Source organism: Gracilinanus agilis, chromosome 2, assembly GCF_016433145.1.
Source record: "Gracilinanus agilis isolate LMUSP501 chromosome 2, AgileGrace, whole genome shotgun sequence".
Classification (NCBI taxonomy): domain Eukaryota; kingdom Metazoa; phylum Chordata; class Mammalia; order Didelphimorphia; family Didelphidae; genus Gracilinanus; species Gracilinanus agilis.
Genome location: NC_058131.1, coordinates 621,520,243 through 621,547,404, shown reverse-complemented (window position 1 = coordinate 621,547,404; position 27,162 = coordinate 621,520,243). Strand labels below are relative to the sequence as shown.

The following is a 27,162-nucleotide window of genomic DNA, read 5'->3' as shown; positions in this document are numbered from 1 at the left end:
AAGATTGTATTTCCCCAGTTCAGTTCCACAAGCACTTATTTAATATTTGTTATATGCAAAATACTTGCCATGAGCTAAGAGATACCAAGAATAACATTTTTTAAGTTTGATTTTAGTACACTGGTGAGGTATTAGTAAGACATCTGAGTAAATAAGACATGTTAAAGAATTCTAGATATGGGCCTGGAACTCAGCTGTCAAGTTTAGAGATAGAGATTTGAGCTAACTTCTTGGAGGTGGTAGTTAAAGCTATAGAAGTGCATGAAATTGACAGGTGAAAAGTATAAAAGAGAAGAGGGCCAGTAATGTTCCCCTATACCCATGATGGCAAACCTATGGCACACATGCCAAAGATGGCACACACAGTCCTCTCTGGGCATGTGCAGGCCCCAGGCTTGGCCTGCTAGGAGCCTGGCCCCACCTCCAAGTGCAGGGGGTGGGGCATTCTAGCCTCCCTTCACCATCTCAGGGGCTGAGCACTGTCTGCTTACTAAGCACAGTCATGGCGCCCCACCGCCACCTCCGGCTGGAGCAGCAGCACAGTTGTGCCTGCCCCACTGCTGGCCAAAGCAGGCCACTTTCCCAGCCTGCAGCCTGGCCCCACCCCCCAAATGCAGGGGTGGGTAGGGCACTGCACACAGTGGGGGCAGGCATGGGCACACAGTCTGGGGGGGGGGGACATGGCACAGGGTCCCCAAAAGGTTTGCCTTCACTGCCCACATTGAGGAACACCCAAATCAAGGAGTATGAGGCAAAGGGTACAAAGAGGAAATAGAGGTAAAAAAGGAGCCAGAAAAATGTGTCTAAAGTCAAGGAAAGAAAGTATATGGAAAAGTTGGGGAGGGCAGTTGTTGGGATGCTAAGTGTAGAAAATGTAAGATGTTGCATAGCAGTCAAGTAAAATAATGATTGAGTAATGGTTGTTGGATTTCACAATGATGTCATGAGGGCAGCTAGAAGGCTTAGTGGATTGAAAGCCAGGCCTAGAGAAGGGGAGGTTCTAGGTTCAAAACTGATCTCGGATACTTCCTAGCTGTGTGACCCTGGGCAGGTCACCTAACCCCATTGCCTAGCCCTTTCTTCTCTCCTGCTTTGGAACCAATACACAGTATTGGTTTAAAGATAAGGTTTAAAAAAAAAAAAACAATGATGTCATGGTGACCTTTGAGACAACAGTTTCAATAAAATGATAAGAAGAAAAGCCAGTTTTCAAGGCTTTAGAGTAGGTAATGAAATGATGCATTGAGTGTAGATTTTGTTTTGAGACTGAATCTCTGTTGCCCAATCCACTGCTGATTGGCACTGTAGTTTTGATCCTTTGACTTGCTCTCTTTATGATCTGAACCAATTTCAATTTGTCTCTTCCTAAGCAGTCTGGTGGCCCTTCATTCTACATCTCAGAACTCTTGGGCTCAAGTGATAGACCAAGCTCAGGCCTTACTACCAGGAGATAGTAATGAGTAAAGCCTGTTCCTTCATTTGCAGCACAGCCTTTAGATTGCTTGTTCAGAGTAGGAGAGAAATGATCATTCTTACAAATAGAAAGAATGGACCTGATTTGGAATTGAAAGGTCAGGGGGAAAAGAAGAGATAATGGGGAGATTTAAGTTCCTCAAGAAGATGATTACTGGACCATAGCCCTAAGAGTGTGAAGTAGGACCAAGGATACAAAGAGTAATTGCTTAGACTTTTAAGGTATTCTATATGTTGTGGCATAATTCTCAATTTAAAATTATAGGACCAAGGTTCAAATGACCACCCTGCCATCCGTAACAGATGTGATATGACCTCAGGCAAATGACTTAAACTCTCTAGGCCTCAATTTCCCCAGCTCTATAATAAGAGTGTTGATCAACTCCATAGTTCATTGATGTTCTTAATCTGTGAGTCTATAAGTATCACTTGAGGATATGACTTTAATTTTAGAACATGAATTTAATTACAGAGTTTGGGAGGAGACTTCAGTGCCCATATAGTCCAACTACTATCTGAAATGAATCCCCACTTTAATCTACCCAAACAATAGAATTCCAGCCTATACTTAAAGACCTCCACAGAGGGGATCCCAACATCTCCAAAGAGATCCCATTCAACTTTAGAGAGCTCTAATGGTAAGATGCTTTTTCTCCTGAATTACCACTTTGTAACTTCCACTCATTGCTCCTGATTCTGCTTTCTGGACCCCAAAAAAGAACAAATTCAATCCTTCCACATGAAAGCTCTCTAGATAATTAAATACAAATATCATGCTGTGCTTTCTTCTTCAGGTTCAGTATGCTTCATTCCTTCAGCTGATTTTCACGTGGCATAGTCTCAAGACCCTCATTCCATTTGTCCTCTTTTGGCTATTCTCTGACTTACTATCCTTCTTCAAATACTCCATGTGTTGTCTGACCAGGGCAGACTATCATTTTATTATTCTAGAAGCTCTGCCTTCTTGATGTAATTCAAAATGCAGCTTTTTAGGCTTCCATGTCACACTGTTAATTTATATTGAAGTAGAACACTACACCAGAAACCTTGATCTTTTTCAGACAAAGTTACTACTTAACTACCTAACCTATCCTAAACTTGTGAAATTGATTTTTTTTGGACCCAAGTGTAAGGCTTAATCCCTGTAAATTTTATCATAGTAAAGTCATCCCAGTGCTCCAGAGTATCAAGATCTTTTCATATCCTAATTCTTATTATTCTGAGTATTCATTATCCCTCCCAGTGTAAGGTCACATGAAAGTTTGATAAAGGATACTATCTGTGCTTTTAGACAAATTTTTCAATTACACATAGAAACAATTTTTAACAATTGTTTTCTGACATTTTAGTATTCAGATTTTTTTCCCTCCCTCCTTTCCCTCCCCTTCCCTTAGGTGGCAGTCTGATATAGGTTATACCACTGCTTTCATGCAATACGTATTTCCATATTGCTCCTGTTGTGATAGAAGGCACATACCACACGTACAATAAAAAAAACTCATGAGAGAAATAAAGTGGAAGATGATATGTTGTGATCTGCAATCAGACTCCAGCATTTTTCATCACATGTCTGTTTTGGACATGGTGGGAACTTGCTTTGCTGATAATATCCTTCACAGTTGATCATCATATAATTTTCCTATTACTGTATACAATGTTCTCCTGGTTCTGCTTACTTTGCTTTACATCAGTTCATATAGGTCTTTCCAGATTTTTCTGAATCATCTTGTTCATCATTTCTTATGGTGCAATAATATTCTCTTACAACCATAGACCACAACTTGTTCATCCAATTCCCAAGTGATAGGTGATCTCTCAGTTTCTAATTCTTTGCCTCTACAAAGATGCTAAAAATATTTTGGCATACAAAAAATGAGATCAGCATAATGGCTCTGTGGGCCTTCAGGTTTGGTAGGCAGCCAAATACCTCTTTTCTCCCACACTTTCTTTTGGAGCCTTCCAAACACTGAGCTAGTTTTGGAAATGTGTGTGCTAACCTCATCATCTTATGTGGACAACCCTGGAAAGTATACTGCCAAGGTATACTGTAACTGATAGTTTCATGTATGGATGGTATAGTGCTGGCTGGTAGAGAATCTGTTTTCTTACTGTGAATTGTGAGACCAAAATTAAGTAAGAGAGCAATATTCTCTGTTGCATCTTAATCTCAGAGTGCTGCATTGAGTGAACAATCATCTGTAAACAGAAAGTTGTGCACCAATGATCCTGCCACTTTAGGCTTGACTTATAGCCTTTTTAAGTTAAATAAGTCAATCAGATATAGCCGACCTAGATGCTGTTTTTATCTTCATTGAAGTCGTCCAACAATATCTCTGAAAACATCATGCTATAAAAAATAGGGGAGCAAGCACAGAGTCTTGCTTCACACCATTGGTGGCTGGAAAAGCATAAGAACATTGTCTATTATCCAGAACCCATGCAAGCATGCCATCATAAAGCTGGAGTACAATAATGATGAACTCTGTACAACCAGATTTTGCCATGATCTTCCAACAAGCTGTCATTACTTGACAAAGTAATGTCAAAGGTCTTGGTCAGATTTGCAAATTTTGTGTACAGTCTTCTATTCTGCTCCTGACATTTCTCCTGGAGTTGTCAGACAGCAATCACCATATTGACTGTTGGGGAATAATCTTTTCTTGCCACATAATCTGGAAGAGTTTAGTCAGCTTTTGTTTGAGCAGTGGGTCCCCTGCCTTATAAATCTCTACTGGGATGGAATCATTCCAGAGTACTAGGGGCTTTGCTACTTGAGAGGAGCCTAATAGCATTCAAAACCTCTTATTCAATTGGAAGTTCAACTAAAGCAATGATTCCCAAAGTGGGCGCTACCGCCCCCTTGTGGGTGCTGCAGCGAACCAGGGGTGCAGTGATGGCCACAGGTGCATTTATCTTTCCTATTAACTGCTATTAAAATTTTAAAAAAATTAATTTCCAGGGGGCTAAGTAATATTTTTTCTGGAAAGGGGGCGGTAGGCCAAAAAAGTTTGGGAACCACTGAACTAGAGAGTAACTGACTTCCATCTGAGATTTATGGTCAGTAATTGATGATCATCTGTTGAGAACCTATAGAAGTATTCAGCCTATCTCTCCAAGATCATGTACTTATCACTCTGAAATTCAGTGTGGCTCTATCCATGCTGAGTAGTTACCCCAAAGGTATTAAATGCCAATGTTTGCTTCAAGGGTGCATCTACTAACAGTATTGGTGATGAAAAAGTCATGAAACACACAAGTCTTCAGTAGTACCTGAAGTCAGCTATTTCTGACTCCATTTCTCCTAAGGACTCCCTGCTATGTCTAATAATCTGTACCTGCTCTGGTATTAATCTCACACAGAATTACAAGCTTTTCCTCTTTTGGTGCATCGTTGATGAGGGTCCCCAGATCTTCAGAAAGTTTTACTTTGACCTTTTCAAAGTTCATATGGTGGGAACATAACTACCAATAATGGTGGTGAGATACTTCCTACTAATGATAATCACATTAGCATGGGCCTGTCATTCACTCTTTTTGGAGGCATACAAGCTTATCGACTAGATTAGGTTTTTTTTAGCCCTTACCTTCTATCCTAGAACCAAAATTGGTTCTAAGACAAAAATCCAAAATTGGTTCTAAGAGTGATAAGGGCTAGACAATGAGGGTTAAGTGACTTGCCCAAAGTCACACAGCTAGGAAGTATCTGAGGTCAAATTTGAACACAGGACCTCCTGTCTCTAAGCCTGATTCTCAAACCACCAAGCCACCCAGCTGCCCTCAACTAGAATTAGATTTGATTGCAGAACCTACTTCAGCTTCACACTGCTCTGCATCTCAGAAACCACTCCAGAAAAACATGGATCCAGCTTCAACTTAAGTAAATTGGCCTTTATTTGCCAGCCTTGTTTTACTCAGAGCTACTTATTTGGAAGCATTACCTACTGAGTTCTCTCACAATAATAGCTGTTCATCTTTCAGGTCTATTGGATTTCATGTTGTTCATAAGTATTCACACATTCCATGTATCAATGGTGACTAGAATCATCTACACAAAAGTTTTTGTACACTTTTTTGTGTTTCAACTACAAGGTAGGGTCCTGCCTGCCTTCATAAACAGGCCAGGTTTAGGTGAAACAGACAATTTTTCTGGCCCCTTTCTCTAACCAGGAAGTAAGCAGTGCAATCCTTTTTAAAAGGCTGTTCAGACACTCACCAGGCTGCCATATTTCACTACTGCTTCAGTCCAGTGAGAAGATGACCCTATTATGCCCTGGGCTACCTCTATGCCAGGTTGTGATTATACCTCTCAGTGTATCTGTACCTGCTGCTTCATCACTTGCCTTCTGCCAAAGAAATCTTGAGGTAGGAATAAAATAAAGAGATAGAAAGATGGCATGGACATCCATTTTGAAATGCAGAGTGGCCAGTTGGTGAGGCTGGATATGTGGCTCTTTCAGTCATCTACATAGAAATGATAATTAAAACTGTAGAAGCTGATGAGGTCACCAAGAGACTATAGAGATAAAAAAGCCCAAGAGAGAGCCCCTGGAAACACCCACCACAACAGTGATATAGATGCTGATCTAGCAGAAGAGACTTTAGAAGGTAGGATGAGGCCAAGAAAAAAAAATCTTGAAAGCTCTCAATACCAAAAAAGTATCTAGAAGGATTCACTCAATGAACAAACATTAAGCTATGTGCAAATTGGCAAAGATGACAAAAGATAGGAATAATCATTGTTGGAAGGATTGTAGAAAGATAGGCAGCTTAGGATATTTATAGTGGAACTATTAATCATCAACAACCATTTTGGAAAAAAGTTTGGAATTGTGCAAATAATGTCCATACCATTTGACCCAAAGATCCTGTTAATAGACTTATAGTCCAAAGAGATCATTAATAAGAAGAAAGTCTCTATATTCACCAAAATATTTTTAGGTAACTCTTTTTGTGATGACAATGAATTGGATGTAATAGATTCCCATTGATTGGGAATGGCTAAACTAATTTAGTAATCAATATAATGAAATGTAACTGCTGTAAGACATTATGAATATGATGAATAAAGAAAAGCATGGACAGATCTATATGAACTGATGCAGAGTGAAGTAAGTAGAGTCAAGAAAACTATATATGACCAAAACAATGTAAATGGAAAGAAACAAACACAAAGAAAATAAATAATGTGAAGTTATAAAGAACAAGAACAAAAGAAAAAATCAGAGAAGACATCCTCACTTTATCCTGTGTCATAAATGGGAGGTCCACAAGTATTCTACACTGTACATATTTTGAGACTTTTTAATGTATCTATTCATTATGCTGATTTTTGTCTTTAAAAAATACTACATGGCTTGACTCAGGGAAAATGAAGGGTTATTGGAGGAAATTATTATGATGTTAAATAAAAGATAAAAACATTTTTTTTTAATCATAGGTAGCTTTGGGGTGGGGGTGGGGGAGTCATAGAGGAGTAATTATATCAGAAGCCAGATAGCTAAATGTTTAGGATTAAGAGGAGAAAAAGTAGACACGACAAGAACAAGCAACTTTTTCAAGGAGTTTGGCTAGGAAAGGGTGCTGAAATAGGGGGTGATAAGACCTTGTAAATCTTAATTCAGTAATGCCTTATTTGAAGGCTCAATAATCATATTTGCCAGTTCTTTCCGTGACTAAAAATGTAGTTCTTAAAGGCCTGGTGATACAAATTCCTCATGGGTAACTAGGTCCTTTCCCAATTATCTCCTTATGTTCTGTAACATCTCCCTTAGGTACTTTTATTCAGTCATTTCCTGTGCAAAGATCATTTCTTTGGCAGAGAAAACAGAAGAAAAATAAGAATTCAACTTTTCCTTTTCTCTGTTGTTAGTTCTCTTCTGAACTACCACAAAAAAAAAAAAAAAAAAAAATCTGTCCCTTGTTTGATCCTTTCTTTTCTCCCAGTCTTGTTTATACCTTTTCTCAAGTTCTCTTCCTTGACTTCTCCAAAGTATTCAAAACTTTTGACCACCTTCTCCTGGATACTCTCTCCTCACTGAGTTTTGGTGATCTGCTTTCTTATTTCTTGTTCTGTCTGAATGTTTCTTTTCAGTCTTCTTATCTGGCTTTTCATGTGTGTCTTGTCCCACTATGAGTGTACCTTAAGGTTCCTTCTGGGTCTTCTCTTTTCATTTAGTTTTCCCAACAATTTCTACAAATGTTTCTGTGCAGATGATTCCCAGATTTACTTATACTGAACCGTAGTGTCTGCTGAGCTCCATTCCTGCATCACCAACCGGCTGTAGGGCATTTCAAACAGGATATCTTATAAGCATCTCAAATTCAATGCCCAAACCAGAACTCAATTCTACCCCCAAAATCCACTTTTCTTCTGAACTACCCTGTTCACCACCATCCTCTCAGTAACCTAAATTTGCAACTAGTGTTGTCTCTGATTCCTCACTTTTGCTCACCTAAGTATCCAGAGTCTTTTAATTTTTTTAAGATATTAAAAATCTTTTAATTTTTTCTCTACAACATCTCTTGCTTATATCCCCTCTTTTCTAATCACATAGCCACCATCCTACTTTTCAGATCTTCTCTACTTCTTTTTTTTTTATAAACATTTTTTTTAAACCCTTGTACTTTCAGTGTATTGTCTCATAGGTGGAAGAGTGGTAAGGGTGGGCAATGGGGGTCAAGTGACTTGCCCAGGGTCACACAGCTGGGAAGTGGCTGAGGCCGGGTTTGAACCTAGGACCTCCTGTCTCTAAGCCTGACTCTCACTCCACTGAGGCTACCCAGCTGCCCCTCTTCTCTACTTCTTAACTGGGCTTTTGGCCTCTCTACTTTCTCTGAAGTGATTTTCTGATAGTTGCAGGTCTAATATCAACTTCTCCCCCTAATTTATAAACTCTTATTTGTCATTTAAAGTTCTTGATAACTTGGCTTTTCCTGTTTTTCCTTTCCTCTTACACATTTCTCCCTTCCATGAATTCTGTGGTCCAGCCATATTAGCCTGCTTGCTGCTCCTTTCACACAGTGCTTCATCTCCTTTTTCTTTGCCTTTGCTCTGTACCTAAAATGTTCTCATTAACTTCTGCCTCCCTTAGAATCTCTGCTTTGCTTTGCTTTCCTTTAATACCTAACTCAATCTTAAAGTATAACTCTTATTAGAACACCTTTCGTAGTCTCTCCCTAACTCGAATCTACTAGTGCCTTCTCTCTCCAATTCAACCTTTTTTGGGCTATGTATCATCTCTGTATAGATACCTTCTTTCCTCTTCCCCACTGTGACTAAAAGCTTATATTTACCAGATGTCTCTGGCTGCGGATAAGGTAACATCTAAAGTTAATTGGCTTATTCAGCAACTGATGCTGTGATCCTGGTCTTTTATCATCCCTGCTATATTCAAATGAATTCATCCATAATTTACTCTAAATGGAAGAAAAGAAAATTTTAAACTTTAGGATTTTGAATAATGTCTGTTTCTAATTTGGCTGGAGGTTTAAAAGTTCAAGCAGCATATTTCAATGTAATATCAAATGAATACTGTAAACAAAACAAAGGTTTTGACAACCCACTGACAAAAGCCATGGGCAGGTTGCTTTCAGGGAACCCTCAAATATCTTGAAAAGCACAAGGGTCAGAAACAGGAAAGCAACCCTTTGGAACCAATTTATTAAAATACCAGTATTAAAGTTATAGAAGAAAAAAAGACATGGCCTTTCTCAGAAGACTTGAATTTAATCCAAGTCTGCTACAGCTCTATTTTACCTTCTATTGCTTCTAGATTTGCTGCTTCTTACTGAAAAGGTATTTAAATATTTTGTCTTCAGATGTGCCTTTCCAATGCAACCTAATTAGAATATACAAATAGACATTCATAAATCCTGCATCCATTTTCTAAGGCTGTTAAAGTTCTTGGCTTTAATACAAAAACAACAGATCATTTCCTTTTCCATTACCTGAAATAAAAGCATTCTTTATGTCAGTGCTACAGACTTGATATTCATTGTTTTTTCCTAAATGGAATACAGATTTGGGCCTACAAAAGCCAGTACATTCTGGCTATTTTGTGTTTGCCTTTTTAAAGAATATTATGTACAGTAAGCCAAGAGCTAGATACTTTACTAACAATAGATTTGAGCTTTTAAATGCCATTAGGTCCCAGTTAAATGTTTTTAGAATATATTGTTCCTCTGACAAGTCTAAACAAAGCCTTGGTTCCAAAAGATAACACAAGAACTAATTCATTTAGGAGGAAAGTGGGAGGGGAATAAGACTGTAGGCCTTAATTTTTTGAAAAAACCCTGTTTATTGTAATCAAGATTATTGTATTTGAATATCAAGAATACTACTCTTAAGGAGAACTTTGGAAATATTTTATTCATTCAATACCAGAACTCTATAATCTCTTGGTATACATTTATACATACTTCATTATAATGAAATCCTTTGATTTCATCAGCATGGATATTTTTTCCATTCAAAAATCTCTTATATATTCATCATTTGTTACCGGTTAAAAGTATTTATCACATGGTGACCAACATTTTGATGATAAGCCTTTCATAACTTAGGCTAGTCTTCAAACACAATTACTGTTCATCTCCTAACCCAGATTTGAAATCTTTTTAGCTTAGGTCCCACTTCAGCTTATAATTAACTAGCAAAGTCTCTAAGAACCCAGAGTTATCCCAATGCTATTAGAAAGCATAAGAGTAGAACTTAAGTGGAGAGAATAAGATACAAAAAGGCATCATCACCCCAGATTTGGGGCCTTTCATGTATTCTTCCATATTCTAATTTCTAAGCAAATAGCAGTCATTTAACTCAGCTAATGTAAATGCCACTTTATAAATCCTGTGACCCTCTTCCCACAGTGTTTACATCTCCATCTTCTGTTGTATTGTCATTCATAGTCCAAGACTGATTTCTCTGATGCAGGTGACTCCCTGTGAGGAAACTTCAAGCTCTATCAATACAGATTACTATTACTCTGCAATTTATGACTATAAATTTACCTCAGGCAGCACTAAGGGATTAAGTTACATGCCTCATGTCATAGCCAATGTTTCAAAGCTGCAGCTTGAGCCCTTTTATATTAATTTATATTATTATAAATTAATTATATTATATATACTATATGATATATTATTCTATATAAAATAATTATATTATTATAAAATATAAAAGTTTTTTCTGATTGTAAGGACAGCCCTTAGTCTTCTGACTTAACAGGTCTTCTTTGCACTGTTAATCATTATATATTGTTCTCCTAGTTCTGCTCATTTCACTGTGCATCCATTTATAGAGCTCTTCCCAGTTTCCTATGCAGCTGCTCATTTCATCATTTCTTAGCACACATTATTTCTTTACATTCATATACCACAATTTGTTTAGCCATTCACCATAGCACTCCCATTAGTTTCCAATTTTTGGCTACCAAGAAAAAAGCTTCTATAAATACTTTTGAACTTCTAGGTCTTTTTCCTCTTTCTTTGGGTCTAGGCATGGTTGTGATATAGTTCTCTTCTTGCTTCTCTCCCAGCTCTGCTTCTGACTTTCCCACTTCTGTGCTGACTACTATATCACCAAGGAGATGCCCCCACCTCTACAGACATCCCTCTCCCATTGGTGATTGTCTCTCCAGAACATCCATGTGAGGAAGTGCCTGAACCAGCCTATCTCCCTTCAGTTTCAGCTCTAGTCTTTCTGAACTTTTCTACCTCCACTTCCTCATTGGAACCTTTAATCCCTTTCCATACCTTCTACTTTTCCGTCATACTTATTCCTTCCATTTCTTTTCTTTATTGTACTTTTTATAACTAGCATTATTTTAAATAGTGATGATAAGAGCATCCTTCTCCATTGTTGATATTATTGAAAAGGTACTACTTTTTCTCCATTATATATGTTTCCTTTTGAAGTTAGGAAGATTTTTAAGGAAAAGTTCATTCCTATGATTTTTAGGGGTTTTTTGGTAAAATTAGGTGTTAGAGTTTGTCGAAAGCTTTTTCAGCACCTGATAATAATATTTTTTATTATTTATAATGTTAACATGAATTTTTGTATTTTTTATTGTCTTGAGTTGAACCACCCTACATTCCTGGTATAACTTGGTCATAGTATATAATCTTTCTATTATAGTATTTTAGCTTAGTTGCTGATATTTTAAAATGCTTCACTTTTCAGTAGGGATATGAAAGAATAAGTAGGCATTTTTAAAAGTGCTCATTAGATGCAAAGCACCGTATTAAGCTTTGGGAAAGTCAGAAAGGCCCTGCTCTTGAGGAGCTCACATTTCTAATCAGAGAAACAAAACATAAGGAAGAGTTCAGTTGCAAGTCAGATGGGGAGGTTCGCTCGTCCTTAGACACCAGCAGAGCAGATGGTAATGCATTTTGTTTAATGTTATTCCCTGATGAAATCATATCAGTTTAACGGTGTTGAACCATTTGGCCAAGGATTTGAGTGGTGAGAATTTTCTTTTCTGGATTTTCAGTCAGCAGTTTGCAGGTCACATCTTCACCCCTCCCCCAAGTGATGTCATCAAGAGCTAGGCTAGGGGCAGGTTTGGTAGACTTGGCAGTGCTACTACTCCCAGAGTTCTTGGGCCAACATGCCTGCTGATAGTATTTGGTTAACAGTAGTATTCTGATAGTTTGGGGTGTGCTGCTATTTCAAAGGCTGTCTCCATCAGAACCTAAGGTGACTTAATAGTCAACGTGTGTGTTCATGGTGATTTGATTTGCATGGCACATGCTGCCTCTTTTCTTTCCCTCAGGATGCCTTGCTACTTCAGCCACATTTCCCCAATGGAAGTCTACGAGGGTGATCTTTTCAAATATTGCCCTTTAGTTTTCTTTGCTGTGTTTTGTCTTCCTACTTTAGTTAGCAAAATCATATTTATATCATAAAATGATTAGAAGAGTTCCTTTTCTTTTATAGTTTACCTAATTTTGAGATTATACTTTGAATGTTTGATATAATTTACTTATAAATCCATATGTCTTTTGGCTTTTTCCCTCTCGAATTTATTTATGACCTATTCAGTTTTTTTTCTAATATATAGTTTATTTCTTATTTTGCTAATATGGATATTTTATATTTTTTAAGTATTCATCTCTTTGCTCTGAGTTATCAGCATTATTTAGAATTATGTTACTTTCAAATTGCTTATTACCTCTTCTTAAGAGCTTTTTATTGAATATAAGTTTTATTACATTGAGATCAGTAAATTGTGTATTAAATTAAATTGTTAGGAACTGCAAGTTCCTAGCTTTTCTATGTTTTTTTTTTCATTGAGATCAGTTTTTGTAAATGTGCCATATATAGCTAAGTTAATGTATATTACTTTCTGTTACCACTGAGTAATCTTCAGAGACTTATCAAAGGTAGAACAAGGTATTTATGTACATTAAACAAAGTTTGAAGACTGTGCCCCAAATAGAGGTCTCTTAGAGGTTTTGAGCATTATAGAATACCTATAGTTTAACTTATCGAAAATAATTATCTGTAGGCCTTGAAGAATAGACCTCTCTGGCATTAAATATTTGTACATAGATTTAAAAAATTAAAGACTCGAGTTAGCCTTCTGCCCTCCCTGCCAGCAAGTTATATATTAAATAGCTTGCCTTCCCCCTAGAACTAGGTCTGCACCTAACTGTAAGGGTTCTTTCCACTATACCATAATGTCCCCTTTTATCATTTGTATTCAGACAGCTTCCCATCATAACCCTCCCAGATAGAAAGAGTAGTCTTAATCACTCAGACAAAAAGCCTAAGCAAACTAATCATTAGACTGAATTCTGATGATGCTAGAATACTTTAGAAGTAATTATAATCATGCCATCTCTGAGATGTGAAAAGGACCTTTGATGCAGCTCCTACACTGAGGGTACAAGGGCACGAATTAAACAGTCTCTGCTGTCAAGAAGTTACATTCTTTTGGAGAGACATCCAGTGCATCTGTAAGTTCTTAAGAAGAAATACAAAATAAATACAGGTTGATTAGGGAGAGAGGGTACTCGCTGAAGCAGTGAGAAGCTTCATGTAAAGAATAGTCCCTAAGCTGAATATTAAAGGAAGCAGGGGTTTCTGTGAAATAGCAAAGTGATAAAGATGGGCATTTCAGGCAAGGGATACAGTGCCTCTGTGTAAAGTTAAGAGACACAGAGGCAACAGTGAAGACCAAGAACAAGACAATTTTAGCTAAACCACAGAATTGAGGAAGTGAGGGAAGAGGGTAGTAAAATAGAGTAAGAGAAGTTGGAGCCAGCTTGTAAAGCGTTTTAATCGACAAAAAAGAATTTCTATTTTATTCTAGAGGCAGTAAGTAGTCTCTGAAGTTTGAGTACAGGAACAACATAGTCAGATCTGCAACCTCCTCTTCTAACATTTCTTTTCTAATTTGTTTTGGAGTTTTCCTTAAGAGGTCTGTTGGATTTTGAATCTGAAGAGTTCAAATCTTAGCTCTACTTACTTATTGCTTCAGTGAAACTGGACAAGTGACTTCTCTCATTCTCAGTTTGAGGGGCTAGATGATCTCTGAGATCCTTTCTAACTCTTCATCCATGACTTTATTTTGGTGAACTAGGACCTATCCATTCACTTCTCAACCAGTACCATGGTGAACAACAGCACCCATCTGTGAGATAATTAGTCAGGGTGAGGTATAAATATATATTCCTGGAATGAAACAAAAGCCAACTGACTAAAAGAAAAATTAAACCTAGCACTTTGTCAGCAGTGCCAAGTGCTTCTAAATTAACTAGCTCTAGAAAGACATATCACAACAAGTTCAAAAACTACACATTATTTGTATTTCCAATCAATGTATCGATCTATTTTAAATGTGCTTTTAAGCATTACCATTATTATATTACAGTAATAGCTGTTTGTCACTTCTTATGACCAATTGGCTTATTAGAATTTGTTCACATGTGTACAGGGAAAAAGAAATATAGCTCCTAAACAGTTTCCATAATTTCAGAGACAATACAATAAAATAAGATAATTGAGCAAGAAGAGGAGAGAAGCCATGCACTTAGAGGAAATTATAACAAACTCTCCACTAGTGCTACCAGGCAAGAGACCAAGGTCTAAGTGATTTTTAACCATAATCAGGACTTGAATGGTAAAAAGGAAAGGCAGTGGACACTATTCCCTTGTGTGCTAAATACCTGAGAAAACATTGATTAGCTCTTCTTTTACCAAAATGATATCAGATTGTCAAATTAAAGAACAAGCAAATTGTATGGGTAAAGTGCCCCACAAGAAGTCGGTTAAAGATCTTGATTCTAATCCTACTTCTGATCCTAGTCATAGGCCCTTGAGCAAGTCATTTAATCTCTCCAGCTTCAGATTTGTAAAAAGAGGAAAATAATATGTATAGTACCTACCTTGGAAGGTTGTCAGAGGACGCTCAGAAAACAAAGTGCTTCGCAAATCTCAAAGGGCTATGGAAATGGCAGATGGGGGTGGTGACCAGTAAGGGATTATTTCATTATGTTTAACCTTGTGACCTCCCCCTCGTATCTCAATGACATTTCACTCTGAGGACTCAGGAAATTTACATATATGGAAAGAACACTATGGAGTCTAACTTTTGCCACAACCCTACTTTGTGACTTTAGCCAAATCATTTCCCCTTTCTATTCTTCTTCATCTAAAAAAATGATGAACCAACTCCTTGCTTGGAGAACAGAAAGAAAATATTAGAACATCTATTGATTGTTTTTAATCTAAATTTTTTTAAGAAATTGAGCTCTGATATATATGTGAGGTACAGACTGATACTGATACTCTGACTTGGGCAGGATGTCACATGGTCATATGTCACATATGGTATGCAAGCCATCCTGACAGAAGAGTGGGAATTCATTTCATGATCAAGTTATTCAGTTTTAACCAAACTAACACTCACCAAACAGCTATGTGATTTTATAGGATTCCTGCAAATAAATCTTAGATTGATGATAATGTTAATAATTTAAGGACAAAAAAAAAAGGTAGGCATCTCTTACTCCTGGTATAATTCCTTTATGAACCATATTACCAGGTCTTAAAAAGTGGCAGTCTAATCAGATATGAACAATTGATGGGGAAAAATCATCAAGATTATTTGAAATATGATTTTACTTCTATTATAATTAACAAATCTCACCCTAAGCATATTTAAGCCTTGCCATAATAATCAGCAAGACATTCAAAAATGAAGCTCTTATTGACAATGGCATACTAACCAAAACAGCTCTCATCTCTGCACACCTAAACTAGAAACAGAATTTTCTAACTTTTTTTTAAATCTTCCAAATGAAGTTTCTGTGAGTTTTGAACTTATTTTTTAAAGATATTTTTTTAACACCATATGCAAGACTTTTGCAAAAATAAACAAATAAATAAATGCTCCACTAATGGTAAGAAAAATGTGCATTGAAACAATTCTGAGGTTTCATCTCAGACCTAGAAATTTGGCAAATATGACAAAAGGTAGGAATAAAAAATTTCAGAGCATTTGTAGAAAGATAAGCACATGAATGCACTATTTTTGGAATTGTGAAATAATCCAACTATTCTAGAAAGTAATTTGGTGGTATGATTTTTTTAAGCGACTTAAAATGTATATAAAAGCCTTTGACATACAAATTCCATTCCTTAGGCATCCCTAAAGAGGTCCATTTTATTTTTTTTATTTTTTCAAGTTTCTTTAATTTTTATTTTGAATATTTTCCCATAGTTACATGTTTCATGTTCTTTCCCTCTCCCCTAAAACCCTACACCCCCCTTAGCCAATGCACAATTCCACTGGGTTTTACATGTATCATTGATTAAGACCTAATTTCATATTATTGATAGTTAGACAAGAGTTATCGTTTTGTGTCTACATCCCCAATAATACCCCCTTCAGCCCATGTGTTCAGGTAGTTGTTTTTCTTCTGTGTTTCTCCTCCCACAGTTCTTCCTCTGAATGTGGCTAGTTTTCTTTCTCATAAATCCCTCAGCCTTGCTCTGGATTCATGCATTGCTACTAGTAGAGATTATGTTATGTTCAATTGTACCAAAGTATATCAGTCTCTGTGTATAATGTTCTCCTGGTAAGAGGTCCATTTTAAGAAAAAAAGGCCATATCTATGCAAAAACATTTACATCAGCCCTGACTATAGTAGCAAATAAGATAATATTTATAAAGACCTTATGGCAGTGTCTGGAACATAGTAGGAGCTTAATAAAATGCTGATCTTGTGACAGAATAGATGCCTATCAAATGGGAAACGGCTAAATAAGAGTCAGTATATGAAAGTAATGGAATTTTACTGTGCTGTTAAGGAACATTTTAAATATGCAGAGAAACACAAATAGAAGCAAAGTAAACAGAACTACAATGACTACTACCATGTAAATACAAATAATAAGTAAGCAACTGAAACTGTGCTGTGAAATTATAACTATGCTTGACCCCAGAGGAGAGATAAAAGTCATCTTCCTTCCCTTTGCAGAATAGGGAGTGTGGCTGTAGAATCTAACAATAGGCTTCCCAGTATTTGGTTAGTTTTGCTGCACTGGATTTTTTCTTTTTTTTTCTTTGTCATAAGAAATGTGTTCTCAGAGAAGAGAGAGCCACTGAGAAACTCAGCCTAGCCTTAATGACATTTTTAGTGAGGGCAACAAAGGTTTTTGTATTTTTGATAAATATATGAAATATATCCTTTTAAATTTGTTTTGTTATATTGTATAATGTGCATTAAAATTAATGCAGCAGCCCATATCTACAATGTATAAATATAATCATATATTCAGGGGGGTGTATATATACAGTAAGCAGTATTTCATTTTACACAATCTCAACCTGCACAAATTCAGGTATACTCAATGGGTATTAAAAATAAAAGCAGAAAAATATGTAAAATAATTTTTAATTACACAGTAAATCTGCACCAGTTTCCTAAGTGACATAGTCTCTGAGCAGTTCACCCAGTCACACCCATCCCACTCTCTAAGAAGCATTAATATGAGTGTTTATATTGTTTTGCACCAAACATTGGCTTGCTTTAGTCTCTGCTGGGATGTCTTGCTTGTATCAAGTTGTGTCACCATCAGAGCAGTGCTTCTCTTTGTCTCATTAATGCTCTTTCGTTATTAATAATGACCCCAGAGTAGTAATGAGTACTGGGGCTGGTAGCTCTGATAAATCTAAAAGAAATCATTAAGTGCCTAGATATGTTTGTATAAGAAATGCTTATTAAATAATGGGGTTTGCTATTATGCATGGTTTTCAACTCACATGAAATAATGTATGGGAATGTATTCATCATGAAAAATAAGATCCTACTGTATATGTGTTGCTAAAAAAAATGTTAGTGGTAGGAATGCACAGTCAGAAAAGTTCCGAGATCCGTGGCCTAAGTGATCTCAGAAGTTTAAGGTCTCTCCTAGATCTAAAAGATCTGCTTTTAAGAGGTCTGGAAATTCACAAATTTAGTGAAAGAAAATCTTTGCTTTTTCCCTTGTTCTTTTCCCAGTAGTTGTTTCTATATATAGCATCACTGCTACTTCCCTTTTGCCTACTATGCTTCTCTGTGATAGGCAAATGAACTTTCCCAAAAGGTATGAGATCTCAGTTCCTGCTTAAGGTTAACCTTGCAGAGAAAACAATCTTTAAAAATACTATACATGGAACATACTGCTGGTAAAGTATTTAAAAAGTATCAGGCATACATAGAAATTATCAAAGGGAGTAAAACCTCCACCAAAGTCCTACATGGAAAAGTAAACTAGCTTCTTGAAGCTAGTGAGAGAACCCACCATACCAAATTAGAGTAGAACAGTGGGTTGTATGCCTGTTGTCTCAGAACCAGCCTTTTAAAGTACTTTTATTGCCATATCAGGCTATGAATTTTGGCACTCCAGGTAATCTTGAATAAGTCTATAAGGTATAGAGAGATTATGATTTGCAGTGATGGATAAAGTATCCATTCCAGTGATATCACAAAATCTCTTTAAGTATAGAAATAGAAAATTGTTTACTTGTTTTTTAAGTCCCCAAATACTCATGACTTTCATTTGCTTTACTGTGGGGGAGAGGGGGATTGACAGGTTGTTTTGTTTTTTTTAAACCCTTAACTTCTGTGTATTGGCTTATAGGTGGAAGAGTGGTAAGGATGGGCAATGGGGGTCAAGTGACTTGCCCAGGGTCACACAGCTGGGAAGTGTCTGAGGCCAGATTTGAACCTAGGACCTCCCGTCTCTAGGCCTGACTCTCAATCCACTGAGCTGCCCCCGACAGGTTGTTTTTTGGAAAAATATAACTAAAAATTAAGAATGAGGGGAAAATGCATTATTTACAGAGCTGCTGCAATTTGGCACCAGACAATTAAAACAGCATTTTTGCATGTATGGCATTTTTTTGTGCATACAGCATTTGACTATCCCACCAAAATGGCCATTCAACAGTCATCCTATCCTTATTAAGGATGCCCCCACCTATATAGCATCACCCCATGAGCTGAGTGGCTTTGTGCATGATTCCTGCACATTTCCAGAGCCATGGAGCCAAACTAATGGAATTAGCTCAATACCTTGGAGTGTATAGAACTATAGCTGAGAAGCATAAAGCTATAGCAACACAATTGTGTATCCACTGAGAAACTGCTCTTAAATTATCTTTAAAAGTTCCTTGATCATAATAGTAGCTTAATATATGCTTGCTTATTGAATTGAATCATCTTAAGTTTTTGAATAGCTGATATGGCCGGTGTGCTGATAGAGCAGTTTCCTGGGAGCTTTGTGACAAGCTCATTACCTTGGATAATGTGGAAGGAAGGTGAAAGGATTTCTTTTCTTTCTAGCAAGAGTGGTATTGGTCTTATTCCTCTAAGTCAAAAAGAAAATTATGTTTAATGGTAACCTTTATGTTTATCTGTCTTATATCCCTCTTTTAACTTGGAAAGCTACTCAATGGCAAGGACTGTAATTTCCACTGACAGAAACTAATAGCAAATTGTAGAGTATGAATGCTTCTTATTGAACATGAAGAAGGAATAGAGTTTGTTAAATGAGAAAATCTGCATAACCTTTAATAGGGTAGATAGCCTTATACCTGGCCATGTTATAGAAATCTTGTATCAGAAGTGGAAGGGGACCTATGAGGCCTTTTAATCCAACACATACACAGCCAGAGGCCCCTTCTACTCATAATCAAAAATGCCATCACCTAGCTACCACCTAAAAATCTACAGTAATGGGGAGCCTACTCCCTACCTTCTAAAGCAGCCCTTTCTACCTCTAGATATCCCTAACTGTTAGGAAATTTTTCATAATACCAAGCTCAGCTCTTTCTTCCTCTTGCTCTTCCACTGATTGCCCATTTGGGACCAAGTAAAACAATGTAATCTCTTCCACATGTCATCCTTCAAATATTTGAAAAAAGCTGTCATATAAATTAACCTTTCTCCAGGATAATTATCCCTGACTCCTTCAACTAATACTTATATAATATAGGTTTTAGGCCCCTGACCATTCTTGTCACCTTCTGGATGCACTCTGCCTTGGTAATGACTTTCCTAATATCCAGAACTGAATTTAGTATTGAAGATAGATATACCTATATAATCTGACCAGGTTAAAGGACAGCAAACCATTATCTTCCTCATTCTGGATACTTTTTTGTTCTTGATTCAACTTAAAATAGCATTTCCTTTTTTTTTTTTTACTATGTTCCTCTGCCAACTTTGTTCACTAAAACCTTCATATCTTGTTTTACAAAAGTTGATTTTTTTAATCCATGTATAAAATGTTCAGTTCTATTAAATTTCATCTTAATAATTGCATTAGTCTTCCTTTCAGACTTTCTGAATTCTAAATTTGTCACCCATAGACATGAATAGGCATAATGATCCTGCCTTTTAAGAAGTTAGAATCTAGTAGACAATATATAGAGGCAGCTGTTGCTCAGTGATTAAGAGCACTGAGCCTGAGGTTAGGGAGATAAATTCAAATCTAACCTCAGGCACTTCCAAGCTGTGTGACCTTGTACAAGTAGCTTAACCTCTGATTGCCTGACAAAAGGATCCACTGGATCTACTGAAAAAAGGAAATGGCAAAATACTCCAGTATCCTAGCCAAGAAAAATTATTTGCCCAAGTCACAAAGAGTTAGATAAAACTGAATGACTAAACAACAGAAAAGACAAGATAAAAGGATAGAAGTAAAATTTATATATATAAACATGCTAAAAGGAAGAATGTTAAAGATTTTAGTAGGAGACTAAGGAGATTAAAACAGTGGTTCCCAAACTTTTTTGGCCTACCGCCCCCTTTCCAGAAAAAAATATTACTTGGCTCCCTGGAAATTATTTTTTTTTAATTTTAATAGCAATTAATAGGAAAGATAAATGGACCTGTGGCCATCACTGCCTTCCTGGGATCGCTGCAGCACCCACCAGGGGGCAGTAGCAACCACTTTGGGAATCACTTAATTAAAAGATTAACTGTAGAATAAAAAAGGCCACCATCTTCAAGGAATACATCTATAGGACTAAACTATTATAAGACAAATAGCTATTCCCACATTAGTGTTTCTAGGCACACTTTCAAATACTTTTATATTCATAAATTGTGGATATCATAGTCAGTTAGGGGTCTTTTGAATACTTCCGAGCAGTAGTATAAAGTCACAAATATAGCTATTCAGAAATATACGGGGCATGTTAGAGGGGAATGGACAGGCAAGGTAGCAGAAAAATGTGTCATTTACATAAAGAATGAATTATTTCCAAGCATTTTAGTAGCATTATGCTCATAATAAATGATAAAACACATGTAATATGTAAATGATAATGCAAATAAATAAATCACCCTGGGTGATTGGAGGGATAGTGGTAATCTCAACAGAAATAGGGAAGTTAAGATGGGGGTTGGATAAATAGTTCACTTTTGGACTCATTGAGTTATCAGTTTAGGGGAGGATTTGAACCCAGTTCTTCCTGATTCCAGGCTTAGCATTCTATCTACTGCCCCACTACACCTAGCTGCCTCGAAGATCGGGAGCCGTCCTCATAGAGATGATAAACCCACATTGGAACTGATGAGGTCACCCAGGAAGAGTATAGAGAATATGAGCACAAGAGGACAGAATCTTGGGGTACACCCACAATTAAGGGGTATAATGTGTTATGGGAAAGCGGGTGTATTATCCGCCCAGAAGCTTGTGGCTAGATTCCTAAAATAGGTGCTGAAGGAATGGTTTGGTTGTGGGAATGGGAAGTGGGTGGCCGTGGCTCAGAAGAGGCATCCAAGGGGCTCGGAGCACATTCATTTGCGTAGACAGCTGGGTGAGGGGAGAGGGCAGGCTCTGGCGGAGGCCAGACCACGGGGCCCACCTCGAGTGGGATCCTCTTGGGAAAGCTGAACAGTAATGTTGCATCAGCATCATTAGCCTCTAGAAAAGGGCGGCGCTCTCCGGGGAGACCTTTGCATACAAAGAAAGTGCCCCACGCTGAGGTTGGGGTTCCCAGCCTTGTCCAAGGTCCCCTCTGTAATACACCCCCTGAGGTCCTGTAAGACGGCACCTGACCGAGGCGCTCCGGTAGCTTGTGCCCAAGACACGGAATGTCCTCCATAATATGTACTATTTGTCCCATCCCATCACCGTGCCGTTTTCCAGTGATGTCTGAGTAAATGAATAACTAGCTTCACGCCGTGATGGAGAGCCTGTGGCACGTGTGCCAAAAAGGGCATGCAGACATGCAGAGCCCCCTCTGTGGGCACACCTGCTGTCACTCATAGGAATGCGGGGCAGAGCTGCTCCCTTTCCCCTCCCCTTGGGCCTAAGGATATTCCTCATTTCCCCCGCCACCCCCACCCCTCTGCCCAGCAGCCAATGGGAGTGCTCCCTCCCCTCCTCTGTCTGGGAGAGGTGCTGGGGGTTGGGGGGCTGGGCTCATGCTGGGTGAGGGTTTAGTATCCACAGGGATTCCCGTGATGGAGTTGGAGAAGAGATAGGTTTGAGGGGCACATAGATGGGGGGGGCACCCCCTCTCCACATACACACACCTCTCCATCCCCTGCCTCTCTGCCCAGCATCCCAATGGGACTGCTTCCTCCCTCCCCTGTTGGGGTTAAGGGAAGTATGGGGGAGCCGGGTAAACCCTCTCTAAAAAGTTTGCCATTACTGGCTTAAAGGGTTTCATCTTGTCACGTTTATGCATACTTGATACACTTTGGAAAACTTAGAAAATCTATTATCTACTCTAATGAGCATTCTTCCTACTTCAAAATTGTGACCTTATAACCAGAAGTTTCTGTAAGTGAAATGTTTTACCTTGTCTCAAAGCAAGACAGTTTTTAAAGGATGGCTAGTTGTTTGCCACAAGAAATGAGACTCCCTGCATTTATCATTCATTTCTCTTCACCAACATGCCCAACTTCTTTCTACCCTTCTTGCCTCCTTATTTCATTTCCAACTGTAGGGGGGATGCTAGGATTCAGATGGGGCTGTAGCAATTATTTTGTCTTCCATTTTCTGGAATCAGTGATGCTTTAAGCCCCAGACTTTTAAGTTTGAAAGTAAAGGTGACTCTAAATATAAATGCTGTCTTATCATTTAAAAATCATCCATCCTCAGAGACAGAAATACTCAGAGCTCCATGGTCACTTTTCATTTCTAATTGAAAGGTTTTATTAATGTAAGAAATTGTAGAAAGGAGGGAAATATTTTAGGATATGAAACTTCCTATCATAAATTTCTACTTGGCCCTCAACTGTGGAGTTTGGACTTGACCACTCAGGGCACTTGCAGCTCTTAATAACTTATGAGTCTATGACAAAGTATTATTACTAATGAATTAGGGAGATTCTCAAATAGTAAAAGTTTGCCAAGGAGGCAGTGTTCCATTTACAAGATTTTCATGTAACTCACTTCAACCCAATCTAATGAAAAGATAGTAGAGAAATTATGTAAGCAGTGAAAACTCCATCTACTTCTTGACTTGAATTACACCAGCAATGCTTTATGGAGCAAAATCAGTTACAGAAATATGCTTTGGGAACTTGTTCCAGGAAAATAAAATTAATAAATGTCTATTCTATTCAAAAGGAAATAAAGTACAACATACAGCAGTTCTGATATGGCAGAGGTGAAGTCAATGTTCCGGGAAGTCCTTCCTAAACAAGGTAATTACATCATTACCTCCATCAGTAACATTTATTGGTCTTTAGGAAGTGACAGGTAATAGGCCAGTGGGGGGGGGGGGGAGCATTCTACATTATCTTTCTAGTTTTAAAACCCTGATTCTGGACCCCACAACTGCCATCACAAAAAGTTTGCCGCACACCTTCAAAGAAACTTAGTTTTTAAATTTTCTTTTTCTTTTGGGTGATTTGTGAAATCTTGCTGCATTGTGTATCCTTTAGTTAAGATACTAAAGTTTTAAGCTTTTGTTTCTTGCAATTAAAAAATGTTTATGAAAAACCACATTATACAAGTACATCCATATGTGATGGTATCTTTTTTAAAGCTCTTTAGACTTGTTAGAGTATGTATTTTTTAAATCCCTGGATTTGCGATCAAATGACCTGAGGTTGAATCCCAGCCTTGCCTTTACTCCTTGTGTAAGCTTGGGCAAGTTTCTTTCAGTAATATTAGAGGGTTAGCCTCATTCTCCAGGATACCTTCAAGTCTAAACCCTATGATCCTAAAATATCTCCTTAAAACATTTTTAAAATGTAGAATATCTATATATCAAAATTCTATGGTCTATACATTGCTTCTTAGTAAATAGCAGCAGGTGAAAGACATTTTCCCAGATTCCTTTAGTCCAGAATCAGCAATCCTTTAAAATTAAATCCTTTAAAAGGGAGAAGCTATTTTTTTTAAGTCTTAGAATACATGAAAAGCAGTGTGGCTTATTAGATAAGAGAACTGCCCTTCGGAGTCTGAAAGACCCACTTCATTTTAGTCCTGACTTTTGTGTTTAGTTAAATAATTTAACTTTCTTAAGACTCTTAAGTTAGACTTTCAGTTCCTTAAATCGTTCGCATTGGTTGGTGTGGTTTTCAACACTTATTATCCTGGTAATCTTCCTTTGGATTTATCTTAAAAATAGAGATGGAGATAGAGACTGGACTTCATTGAATATAGACACCCATGAAAGCAGGAATTACCTTTTCTATTCTATCTCCAACATTTTAGCACAGTGTTTTGTACAGTTAGAAGTTTACTGTATTCATTCATAATATAGGGAACTCGCAGGTGAAGAAACTCCTTCTACCACTGAAAAGTTGGAAACGTCTTTGCAACTTATATGTTGAGAGGTGGAATGATTTGTCTTAGAACCATACTATCTGTATGTCAGAGGCAAGACTTGAATCCACATCTTTTTGGCTGTATGCCACACTGAATTTTAACTATTTCTTGCTTTTAAATGGCTCCCAGAATAGAATACAGTATTTTTGTCTGTATTTAAGGTTTGTTAATAAATACACAAGAATCTAGATCTATTTTGCTTTTTGGAGGATATCAGGTGTTTGGTAACCCTCAAACTATGCAAATTGTAATCCTTGCCTCTTTAATTTGGTAGAGAAGTTAAGGAATGTAATGACTTGTTCAGGCCACATGCTAGAGGAGCCCTGATCATAAACTCCAAGCCCAACACTTTATCTACTATAGCACACTGCCTCACACATAAGATTTTCACTTGTCAAAAAGATTAAGACTTTTGACCCCCTCCCCAAATTAGTAACTGGATTTGCAATACTCTCAGAAAAGCTTTCAACTCTCTGGAGCTGTTCCATGCCCAGACCACTCGTTTGACAAAAAATACTTGCTTTAGCCCACTCACAGCTATCATCTAAATGGCGCATCAGGAGTTCCAAAGCCTCATCATGCCTTTGTTATTGTGAAAATGCTATGGAGAACTTTACCTCCAACCTCAGTTTTAAGTACAAACCCAAAACACTCTGCTACTCAGAAATAATCCATTGTTTCTCTCTCTCTCTCTCTCTCTTTAAACAGGTCAGTTGTCTGTGGAAGATGTGGCCACCATGGTGCTATGCAAACCCAAACTTCTGCCACTAAAATCTCTGACTCTTGAAAAATTAGAGAAAATGCAGCAAACAGCACAAGAAACTATTCGCCAACAGGAAATGGCAGAAAAAGAACAGCACCAAACAAACCAATGAAGCAATTTTGTTAATTTTAGTATATTTTTCAAAATAATTCACATTTGTTTTCTAAAGCTGTAATTTTATTAAAGGTAAAATTCATTTAAAATAAAAGGACAGGTATAAGTCATCAAAACAAGATGATTTATTTAAGTTCTTATGATTCCTATTATATAGACTATGGTCCAACTTTTACTTTGGCCATATTTTATTTTAAAACTATGGTACTCTGTCTAGTGGTTGCTGGAATTCCAAGTTCTTCCACAAGATTGCTCTTTGTCTAGATGTTGTTCAACGTTCCTACAACATTCCTATTTTTTAATCAACTTCAGAGATCCACCAAACCCATAAAAACGTGCAATTTCATGAAAATTCTACACAATGGGTTTCTGAACACTATATCAAGACTAAAAATTACATTTTAAATGTTTTGCATATGTTTTTCAATGGACAGTGTTGGGGAGAGAGGAAATTTTTAAAAAACAATTATAAGGATACTACATATATACAATGTGTGAAGCAAAGTTCACGGTAGACTGCTTTTACTTCAATTGATAAAACCACCTACTTTTTACACAATGTTTTATAACAGTAGTTAAAGCCAAACTTTCTTAGCCAACTGGAGCAAAAAGAAATGTAGCAAAGTTCCTGAAAATTAAAGGCTGACTTTTTTAAAGTACAAATCTGTCTTAGCATGCTTTAGACTTCACACCCACATTTCAATAGTCACCTATACAGGTTTTCAGTTCTAAAATGTTAATAGTAGAAAGAGGAAGGAGGGGATCCTATGGTCTTTTCAATCATTCATTGTTTTTAAAAGTAAAAAGAAAATTTATATAAGATGCAAAAGACCTAGGAACAAGCTATTATTCACTTCTAAGCTAATTTTAAAAAGTCTATAATTTATATTAATAACAAATTAAAGAGTTGTGAATGTCTATTTCAACTTGGTAAAGAATAAGTTAAAATGGGCCCTTCAAGCCTTGCTACCTAATTGGACTTAAGTCTCATATTAAGCAATGGGCAAGAACTATTTTCAACAAGGATTAAAAATGACCTATGATACCCTTGGCTTTCATTATTTTAACAAATCTAATGATACATTCCTATAACTGGGTCTTTGGAGTTCTATTTCATGCACATTTCTAAACACTTGCTTCATCTAGTCAAATAAATAGGTCAAATACTGAAATGATAGGAATTTGAAGTCTACTACTACTAATTCATTTGAAGGTTTTCCAATGTAGTTTTAAAAGCACATTTCATATATTTGTTCCTTATAACAAAAAGAACAAGCATATCATTAGGTTATTTATTAGCATGCATTTTTGGTTTGCTTTTTACCATTCATGCATTTCAAATTACTTATTTAATTGCAGGAAAAAAGCTTTTAGAACTAAGTCCATTCATTTTGAAAAACTGATTATTTCAGACTTTGACATTCGTGTAGAAGCACAAACTTCATATGCACAGTTTAATGTGTAAGATTTCTTAAATGGGAACTTATTGGGATTTCACTGAGTAAATTCATCTAAATAAAGACGC

General features: G+C 37.1%; 1 protein-coding gene across 1 annotated transcript in view; it reads left to right on the top strand.

Moving 5' to 3' along the window:
• The window catches only part of BBIP1 (BBSome interacting protein 1), a 33,440-nt gene extending 7,434 nt beyond the window's left edge, over window positions 1-26,006 (top strand). The window contains exons 2-3 of the mRNA XM_044665571.1: window positions 23,552-23,628; window positions 25,469-26,006. Of these exons, the coding sequence (XP_044521506.1) occupies window positions 23,583-23,628; window positions 25,469-25,635 (213 nt within the window). The 5' untranslated portion in view covers window positions 23,552-23,582 and the 3' untranslated portion in view covers window positions 25,636-26,006. The remainder of the gene's footprint in view (window positions 1-23,551; window positions 23,629-25,468) is intronic.
• Window positions 26,007-27,162: the final 1,156 nt, after the last annotated feature.